This window comes from Pundamilia nyererei, unplaced genomic scaffold, assembly GCF_000239375.1.
Source record: "Pundamilia nyererei isolate P.nyererei 1_Seehausen unplaced genomic scaffold, PunNye1.0 scaffold00066, whole genome shotgun sequence".
Lineage (NCBI taxonomy): Eukaryota > Metazoa > Chordata > Actinopteri > Cichliformes > Cichlidae > Pundamilia > Pundamilia nyererei.
In genome coordinates this window covers 1710277-1721105 of record NW_005187467.1, presented here as the reverse complement: position 1 = coordinate 1721105, position 10829 = coordinate 1710277, and the positions used below count along the sequence as shown (strand labels likewise).

The 10829-nt window shown below is 38.1% G+C and overlaps 1 protein-coding gene across 2 annotated transcripts in view; it reads left to right on the top strand.

Annotated features, from left to right (window-relative positions):
* The window catches only part of fndc3a (fibronectin type III domain containing 3A), a 47549-nt gene that overhangs the window by 4499 nt on the left and 32221 nt on the right, over positions 1 to 10829 (top strand). The window contains exon 3 of one of the 2 annotated variants that reach the window (XM_013911592.1): positions 3213 to 3356. In XM_013911592.1, coding sequence (XP_013767046.1) covers positions 3246 to 3356 — 111 coding nt within the window. In that variant the 5' untranslated portion in view covers positions 3213 to 3245. The remainder of the gene's footprint in view (positions 1 to 3212; positions 3357 to 10829) is intronic. The other variant, XM_013911593.1, reaches the window with a different exon arrangement.

Genomic DNA, 10829 nt, shown 5'->3' with positions numbered 1-10829 from the left:
ACACACACACACACACACACACACACACACACACACACACACACACACACACACAAGATATTCCTGATATCTGATTAAAAAGTTATTAAACGAGGAAAAAATCTGACTAGTTGGCTAGTGTGATGTAATTAAGTACTCAGTAAACAGCCAAAATTGAGCCTTTTGAAACGGATGAGGGTCAAATATTGGCTATACAAAGATTGTGTGTATATTTAAAAGCCATTTGAAACTGTTAGTCACATTTTCCAGTAATAAAATTGACTTTTAAATGTCACTGAAATGTGTGGCATTTTGTAACATGCACCAAATTGTACAAACATCATGGCGGATTATTTGTTTGCTGAATGGCTACCATTAACAGTGCCAACATCAGCAGTCACAGACCTAACGTCTTAGAATCAGTAAAGATGTAACTGGCATTGTACATTTAATAAAACAATAATTTCCTTAACCCAATACAATTTCTGATACAGACTGTTAAGGACAACGTTTAAACATCACATACATAATTTATAAAGCTATTTTGGTCTTTGCACTTTAAGCACTTTGGTGTTCAGCATGTTGAACGCAGACTTGAGGAGGTGGTTATCGACCACCAACCTTGTGTGTGTGTGTGTGTGTGTGTGTATATACAGTTTCAGTGTGAATCATTGAACACTCTCTAATCAAGAGAAAGAAACAATAAAGACTGTAAAAACTTTTTAATTGCACGACATTTTTTACTCTGCATTTAGTCTTGGGTTTAGACAAGATGCCATCCTCAACTCATGCATCAGAGAAATATCTTTCAATAGAGTTTATGTTGCTGGAAGTGAGAAACGATGGATGTATCCAGAAATAAATTAAGCTTTGCACCAAATTGCCACTAGTTCATCTTAAGGCCACTCCTTAGGACATGTCTGTGTCTTAATTTACAAAATGTGTGTCAAGTGTTGTGATTTGACCCACTGTTTTAAGTTAGAGCTTGATTTGATGTCCCTAAACCTCTCAGCAAAGCAAAAATGAGCTTACTGAAAACACACTGAGCCACCATTGGCAAATTTATGCACATAGCAGGTCAAGTAATCAAGCTACCACAATAAACTTGATAAAATACTGCAAAATATTGTTTCTCCTTAGCAAACAGAAGGGAACTGTGTGTCTTTAGAGTAGTCACAGTTTTTGTCAAACGCCCCAAAAGTCAGAATCACTGGTGCTCATGAGAGTAGGTAAGCAAGCTGTCAGTCGTGACTATCAATGAATGGTTTACATGGAGACATTAGAATATTAGAGTAATGAATATTCTTCATTTTGGACCAGACAGCCAATTCTGTAATTGCAAGGTAGTGTTGTTGTTTTTGTTTGTTTGTTTGTTTGTTTGTTTTTTAAAAATAATTGTCATCCCAAGTCAACTGTAGATGCTAAACTTGGTTGTTTAATGTTTTTTACAATGTGGCCAACATAGGCTACGTCCACACGTACCCGGGTATTTTTGAAAACGCAGATTTTTCTATGCTTTTGCACCTTTCGTCCACACGTAAACGGCATTTTCGGTCCGTTTTCAAAAATACCCGTGTACGTGTGGACGTAGCCATAGTTTAGCCCCTGTGTACATAAAAAAACAAAACAAAAAACAAACAAACAAAAAAAACCATGTCACTAGAAACTCCCAAAATGATCAGTGATAATCTTGACATAATTCAGAATTCAGTTAGTTTGATCTAACAACTAGGGGTGGGCGGTATAAATGATATCCGGTAGAAACGATATAAATTTGGCCAACAGTAGAGATTTTGACTATACCGCTCTACGGCGATAGCGCATGTTGATGGTGTCATCAAGCTGCGCCTGTTTTGGTCGAAAGCATTGCAGTGGCTGCAACATCATCTGCAAATTATGCCAGACAACAGTCATAGCAAAGAGACGAAGGACTTTTGGAATATGGGGAAAGACAAAAACTGCGCTTCCTCCACTTCCCTACCATTGATTCATTAATGCTGAATTCTCTTGCAGCTGCTCTATTCCCATGTTGTTGCAGTATATTAATGACTAACCTCATATTGTGGAGGGATTATCTCAGTTTTTCTCCTAACTGAAGTTTGGTCTGTTTACAGCATCCTGCCATGTGATTGCATTTGTCCCTAACCCGATGTTAACTTTGATCGAGTGGAAAAGGTTTAGCGTCCATCTTTCAGCTTCACTGTGCTAATGTTATGCTAACATAGGTGTTTTGCTAGTGATCACGTAGGACATCATTATATACCAGCTAGTCCAACTTCAGTAACCCTACAGAAGTCACTAGAGCCTCCTGACTACGGTAGCCGTAACGCTCTGGCAATCCATCAAGCGGTGCGGCTTCATAGCTTACCAAAGTTGTACTAAAACATTTTTGACAGATTTCTGCACGCTGTGTACAACATAAAATTGGTTTGAGGTCAGTAAGCACAACCAGAATTCATACATAAGGCACACAGTCGATTTTTGCGAAAATTAAAGGATTTTAAGTGTGCCTTATAGTGTGTAAAATACGTTATACAGAAGAAAAGAATATATCGCGATATATATCGTTACCGCACATGCTTCAAATTATACTGTGATATGGATTTTAGGCCATATCGCCCAGCTCTACTAATAAGTCTTTAAAAGGTGACTGATGATTTGATTTGATCTAATTTATGAATGTGGGGACCCAGAAGGATCAACCCTGGTCCTTCATGCTTACTACTGTTTCTTCTGAGAAAGTTGCTATGCGTTTTCTGCAAGCTCAAAATTGTCAAGCATCATGGTAGCTTATAAAGGTACCATGATTCCTTTATAGGCATCCAAAATGCCGGTTTTGATTTCTGTGATGGAGTTGCTTTCGTGACTTGTCAAGTGATGCCGTTGACAGTGGCATGCAGTCTGTTGACATCACATCTTCCGGTCAATTCAGCTTGCCCGGAAAACCCAGCCAAGTAGGTACTAAAAAAGTACTTGTTACTGGTTACTACCACTTAATGCAAGATCGCAAAAACCCAGTCAAGCTGAGTTGAGCCAGGACGTGTAGGTACTAGTGGAAAAGGACTAATAGTGTGTACAGACAGAGAGGAGAAAAAAGCTGCAGCCTGCAGACATTATAGGTAAATGTATTTCTCAGCACAGGCTGAATGACTCCCAAGACTTAAGATGTTGACGTCATAAACCTTTTTGGTACACTTTGTACATTTCCATTGATCATTCTGTCTTCGTTGCAGCAGTACCTCTTCAGTGGTGTGAATGAGGGAGACATGGCAGACCACACGCCACCTCTGGAGTCTGGCCAGCTTCTCAGCCCTGAACTCCCAATCCTGGCCTCACCACCACCCCCAGCCATGGTCAACGGGGAGGGCCCCCAGCAGGTACACTAATTTTTGTCAAGTATTAGTCACACTTACTGACTTAAGTCTGTTGGGCCCAAGTGCATTTCTGACAAAACTGCCTTGGGATTACATTTGAGGAAATTTGTTCTAAATGGTGCTTCTACTTTATCTGTTGGCATTTAGGTGTTCAGGTGTAGAGCTACTGTGAGTTTGATTTCATTTCAGGGCTAAAGGTGTTTCTTTGTGTGTGTTGGGAGTATTAGCTATTGTGTAATACTTGAGTCAGAGATATTGATGCCATTGATCGCACTACATAAATGAACTCCATCAGTGAAATTGAGAATTTTTCACTGGTGCACTTAAAGCACTTCTACGCAAGTAGTAACACTGGAGGCAGTGATGGTAATATTTTTGACCAGCATGGCAGAGACGCACTTCTGTGGGATTTTTACAGAATATCTACAGTCCAGCAGTGACTCCTGTGTCATGCAATAATAAATCCAAAAAGTGTTTGAAACCCTACATTTGTAGAGTTATTTACTATGGCTGACTGTTATATTTTATATGAAATTATATTTCTTTTTTTTCTTTTTTTTTCTTTTTTTAGTAAGAAACTGTTATCAGATGAACTTAGATCCACCTCTTGTCAATTGCAATTTGTTTGAAGGCTTCTTTCAGATGCTAAACAAACTATACCGCTATAGTTCTTACTCAGTTCAGTATTGAAACAGCCAAAATGGGTTTTGCTGTGCTCACTTCATTTGCTCATTGAACAAATTTCACAGCCAAGAGGTGCCACTCCTCTCTCGGTTTTGATAGTTTTGTTATATATGTACAGGAAATGGATTGGGCCCCACACCTGCCTCAATCATCTCTTGTCAGCATCAGGGTGAGATTGAGCGGTCCTGACAAGCCTCTGTGATATCCCTGTCATTTTGATGGTCACCAGTCCAATTTGTTTAAGTTTCCCCAACTTCCTGGGTGATGGCAGAGAATCCACAGTGATATCTTTTTGTCACTTCCCCAGTCTTATACAGTTTGTCCTGATAAGACTTGCTAATATTAGCACTGCCTTACAAACATGCCTTTCTAGCCATTGCCGTCATTTTCCACAGTGGAAAAACCCTCACCTGAATCAGGCTTTGTTCAAACAGAGATCAAATTTTGCTTGCGGTGCTCAGCTATGGGTCTGTTGTCCTCAGGGAATTCGGTTACATTACCATCATCCACAAAGACCTTACCTGATTACCTGAACATGTTCTGTGTCAATGTTTAAACTGTTTAAAAATGTGAGGAAATAAAAAGCCACTTTTTCTGCCTGGTCTACATAATTACACCCCCTGCTCCTTGAAAATCACTTACATGTTACTTGCATATGAAAAACAAATACCAAAAATATGTAATTTTGTTTTGTTTAGTTGTTTAAAAAAAATCTTACAGAGCCCTGTCAGAAGTATATAACACATTAGAGTAAATGAAAATAAAACATGAATAAAATACAATAATGTAATCTTTACTCTCTGTTCACACACTAGTGGCGACAGAGCTTCCATGCAAGGTGTGGCATGCCATGGGGACTAATTTGGGGGCATGTTGCATGGCCAGGGGTTAACCAAATACCATTCACTACTTTATACAAAAACTGTTGTTTTCCATTTAATGTGACAATTTTATGTTTGGGCAGCACAATAGTGCAGTGCTTACCACAGCAAGGAAGTTCTGGATTTCTACTTCCTGTTCAGCCAGAGCCTTTCTGTGTTGAATTAGCATGTTCTCCCTGTACCGGCACAGTTTTCGCTTATGTACTCCAGGTCATCCACAGTCCTAAGCCATGCATGTTGAGTTGATTGGTGATTCTAAATTGTATGCAAGCAGTTTGTGGTTGTGTACCCTTTGGTAAACCTTATTTGGGTAGGTGGTTTGGAATGTGGATGAAGCTGTTGAAAGATGGCAGCAGAAATAAACATGGCACTTTTTTTCTTTTTTATGTGTTTTTTTTTTTTTTTTGCTTTCCCTACCATTTTCTTTCTGTTGTCAAAATTGGACCTTGTGTGGTAGTTACTGCTGAGTAACTGCTTTATTAATAGTATATTTAAAAAAACAAATAAACACAATAAAAAATAGATTTGGGTTGTGGATGAACATTTTTAACCAATAGCTTAAAAAATGACAAAAACTAAATATTGAGAACACAGTGCTGAAAATAGGAAATGTTCCACAAGGTAACCTTTTGGATAGCATCCATTATGTATGTGTTTTTCAATGAAAGGGTGACAAAACTGGATATTATGCGGCACATTTTCAAGGTCAACCTATTCCATCTATATCTATCATTTTTAGCAATGCTGTATGGGTACATGTCATGCTTGCATGGGTGTGTCATGCTTGCAGTGGGTTTCCTGCTGGTGATGTTCTACTGTTCTTTTTTTCCCTTTGAAGAGCAGATAGTGGTGGTTCACACACACAAAGCACTGTGGCGCCCAGAGCACAGCAACTACATGTAATTTATTTTAACTATGATTAATATCTATTGATTATTTTCAGTCAGTCCATCAATAGTTTCAACTTTTATATCAGTGCCCTCATACAAATTAATTTGTCTGCACACCCACCTTCAGTGTTTTTTTTAAAAAATTTTTTATGACATTATCTGACCCTAATCTTTGCATTTTCATGTTATTTTTATCTTATTTTTGACCATTTGATAAACACAAATGTCAGAAACATTTAAAGTGCTATTTGTAGTCTTGATTCTTATCATTTTTGTGCTGGTGATTTTATTTTACTATAGTCTAAAATCTCTTTTGTGAGGGACCAAACATGTTTGTAGGTAAGAAAAACCCTTCTGGGGTTATTTGTTGTTGTGTTTTGTTTGTTTTAGTACATTGTGCAGATGACATGTGGCACAGTTTGTGGCCACCTGAAAATAATACTGGCATTTTGCAATATTTCATATAGGGGTTACAACCCATCATTGTTTGAGTGATGCTGTAAATCTAATGTGTGTAGTGTTGTGTCTGAGGAGGTGCATAAATATCATGACAGCTGCAGAGTGAGGAGCAGGAACCACTGGAGGGGTCTGGGCCCTGACAGAATGAGGCAGGACTGAGGTGACAGTGAAGAGGATTCACAGCGATGGCTGACCCCTCTATTTCTGACCTTTAAGTTAGAGAAGCTACAAGAACACTTCTTTCTTTCTTTGTTGTTGTTGTTGTTGTTGTTGTTTAGTTTAGTTTAGTTTTTTCCCCCCTCTTTCTCCGGTCTTGGCTTGGTATTAACGCTCTATTGGACCAATTATTCTGACTCACAGAGGAAGCTGTTGTCTGGAGGTCATTACCTGAGATGATTCTATTTAAGAGATGACTTTGGCTACAGTGTGATTCACTGCTTCTTTCCATTTAAGCTCCCTTCCCCCCCCCCCCTTTTTTTTTTTCTGCTTTTGCCGTTTGGTTTGTAGCTAAATTGGTAACAGATGAATCAGTCTTTCTGTCAATGTTTAAGCCTAGCTAATGGCTTATGTACTTAGCTGTTGGCTGTGCTGATGGATATATGTTCTTTTTCTGTTCATTACTCCTTTTCATTAGACCTGCCATTTAATGTTTCTGTGCTCTTTGTGCTTATGTTCTTGTGTTTTGATGGATTTTAGGTCTGTGTTCGTAACCTAACAGATTGTAGGGAATTAGTATCAGTCCTTGGTACAGACGTCTTGCTGTGCAGTTTCTGTTAGAAAGCCTGCCAAGGAACCATCCAACCTTTTGGGAAATGTATATAATAGCTGCTTAATTCAAGACAAAGTAGCACATTTGAGAGAAGGCTTTGAAAGAACACTGAATGAAGAAATTGCTTTCACTTGTAGTCCGTGCAGATGCAGTCTTGTCAGTTTTCGATTTTTAACATGAGATGAGCTTTAAACATGAGAAGTCGACTTTGGTCAAGTGTAATACTCAGTATTAAATGGTAGATACAAAAACTGAAGCGGGGACATAGCCATGAGTCTGTGGTCTGCTTGTGGCTGTGTCTCATGCGTGGGCTACTGTTACTGTGGGATAGTGAGACCTCACTCCCAATTCAGCTGTCTCTAGTGTCGGCCAGACACAGGAGACAGGGCCTTGAATATGTGCCTCTCATAAGTTGCCAGAGGGCTTGAGATGTTGTGACAAAAATGCAACCCACTCTGCTTGTCTCCTGGTCAGCCACTGAATCATCTGTGAAGATGAAGGTGAGCCCACTATTTGTCAACTATTGTGAGGGGGTGAACAGTGCGTGACTCAGCAGTGTTTAGGACACTTTCCTCTAAGCTAGTAAGATGAACCACCATCACTGCTGCACCAGTATTCAGAAGAGACACAAGTACTAGTTAAGCATAGGCACAGTATTTCTGAGCTGAGAAAAAATATCCAGTTATCAGTGCAGATGATTTTCCTATTTGCCATCTGTGTATTTTGAAACCAGATACCAGAACAAGGGCTGGATCAGTTTGTAAAAACGTACACTCACCAACTAACATCCTGTAATTGACAAGCCGTTAGCCAAAGGTTAAATAGTAATAAGTTAAAAAGAAAAAAACACGACACTATTGTTTCAACATCACAACCACTAAGCCCCTGTTTTGTTGTGTTGTAATCTTATTTAGCCACTGCTTACCAAATGCCTTCCCTGTAAATTTTTTAAAAAACTGCACCCCATTGTCAAATGTGTAGGCTATAAAAAAAAAAGAAAATATTACTGTGACTTCATAACCCTGGATTAAGTAAAGGTTTGGCCGTGTTTTAAGAGACTACAAAGCTTTTGCAATAAACTGGCTGACAGACCTGTGGCATCATTCATCTTCCCCCTGCTACTGATGTGAAGAGACCCACTGCTTGACAGTTACTGCTGGTTGGAAGCTGACTCTTGGTTTTCACTTCACTGTCTACAAGCATTCGCCTTTGCGTCCTTTTTAAGATGCACAGGAAATCAGGCTTTGCCTTTCTGTAACTAGCATTCATTTAGATGTGTTGTTAACAATTTGGTGATAAGTTATATGGAGCTCATTACCTGCTGTGGTTTAAGAGGGCACAAGATGACTGCTGGCAGAGAGTTTGCAGACGTCTGCAAGTTTTTGTTCTGCTTGCTTAACAGGTTTTTGATTAATTGCTTTCCTCTAGTTCTAGATTTTCTTGTACTTATGGCGAATGGGCATTGTTGGTGAGCTTCATTCTTTCCACTCTGGCCTTTGCTTTGAAGTATCTGCTGTGTGTGAAGAGCTTTGGCGCACCCTCATGCAGACATACAATGACACTTGACACACATTGCAGTGGTTACTGAAATAATTACAGCATTTTATCAAAACATGCTTTCAAATGCAAAAGCAAATTGCATGTTGACAACTACAGTTGATAAAGGTGTGGAAGGAAGTAATAACTAGATTTGTAGAAAAAAAAAGCTTTTTTGTTATTATGCACTAAAATGCCATAAGTAGTTTTTGTAGCAGAGATTCTGCCCCCTTTTTGACGACACTGAATTTGGCCGTTATGTCAGGGAAATAGGTGAAGCCAATCTTAGTCAATGGCCCCATTCGGAAATATGAAGACAAATCCCTTGGGTGATGTAATATGATACATTGTGCTCTTTAGGTATCTTGAGACAGTATTTTTTTTAAAAAACAAAACAAAAAACAACCCAACAACAAAATGCATAAATATGTTGCAGGGTTTCTAAGGTAAATTTAAACTTTTAACTTTGGTTGTTTTTTGTTTTTGGTAGAAATCTAGAAGAAAACATGGGCAGTGGAAAAGAATAACACATGGATTTTAATGTGGCCAAAACTGTGAAACTACCTGGGCTTTCAACTGACCAAATAGAGACCAAGCTAGAAAATCTCAGCTAGGAAACAGACTTTGAGTCCAAGGACTGTTTTGATAGTGGAACAAAGTGCCTTCGCTTTAATGAGAGATTGCTTTGGAAGCAGTACACTCAGCACAGCACTTCACAAGTGTGGGCTATGTGGTAAAGTAGCCAGATGGAAAGTGCTCCTGAGTAGGGGAGAAAAAAAACAAGCCAAAAGTAACAGGGCTGTGCATTACTTGCCTAGCACTAGTTTCACTGTCAAGCATGGTGGTAGAAGCATGGCAGTGATTTTCCTAAATATGTGATAAGAAAAGATGAGAGCCAGCTATTGAAAATCTCTCTTGACTATCATTATGCTGTTGACATCCTTTTTTTTATTTGTAACTATGCACTCATTTCCCAGCCATTGTTGGAATTGGTTGAAAATTGACTCCAAACTATACGCAGCCCAGAACCTTTCCAGAAATGTAACTACATCTCAGAATGACGTAGTAAAGGATTTCCAGGCCCTATAAACATGGCAACTTGATTTCAACAACAAAATGTGCTATATTGTAATTGTGTTGAGCTATTATTGCTTTGCAGTAGCTTCAGTTAAAAAGACTATTTTAAATTTATTAGCTCCAGCTGGATTGAAATGCACATAGAATCTCTGGGCAGTAACAGTTGACCCAGTAGTATTTGGAGGTGGAATAAAAGAGTGATGGAAAGATGTAAAACATGTGGGATATACTGTCATTTATTTTCAGTTGATTATTATTTGTAGGGATGTCATGATACCAGAAATTTAGTACATCGTATGAATAGAATTACATGGTTTTAGTACCAAAGAAAATGATCTTTGCATAGAATTACACTCCTTTATTTAAAAAGTCATTTCAAATCGTTGAGACTATGGTAGTCAGTAATTTAAAATGTTATCATTATATTGTGTTTACCATAGCTGGAGAGTAGCCTAATGTTACAGTTACATAGTGAGAATAGTCAAATCTTCAAGTCAGGCTGTCAAAATAAAAAAGAGGAAGAGAGAAAATCCAAATCAGCTTAAGAAACAAACTGTACTGTAATTTATTTGGGATTTTTGCAAAACGGTGATCCCAACAGTGCACCCATTTAAATAGAATGCATCATTATTTTGCTCTGATAGTACTGCTGGTATAATAGTTAAGTTGATCAGGTATAAATTGCCTTTGTCTGCATATAGAAGTCAGTGGTGAATTACTTGAATTTTTTTGTTTTTCTTATTGTCTGCATACCAGCATTTCAGTTCAGTTAGCTAATTGCTCAATTCTTATTATTGGCCAATTAACCTTTTAAATATGTAGATTTTGAAAGGTAAAAGTCTTGAATTCACAAATTTCAAACACCAATTATCCCCTCCACTGAATTGTGAAATATTCATATGTAGTTTGAAAACGACAATAAAAAAAAAGGTTGTCTGTTTTTTATGCACTGTAATATAAATATATACTTGTATTTTTTTTTTTTAATTGAAGTACAGATTAATATAGGTCAAAACCATTTAAAAGCTATTACTGTATATCATTTTATATAATGACTTAATGCAAAGCTCAAACACCCTGTCAGTCAGTAGTGTTTGGTCAGTATTGATGTGTGTTTAGAAAGGGATGATGTGATATCCTCGTGTTGGTGTTGTTCCCAGACCATCATGAAAATGTTGTT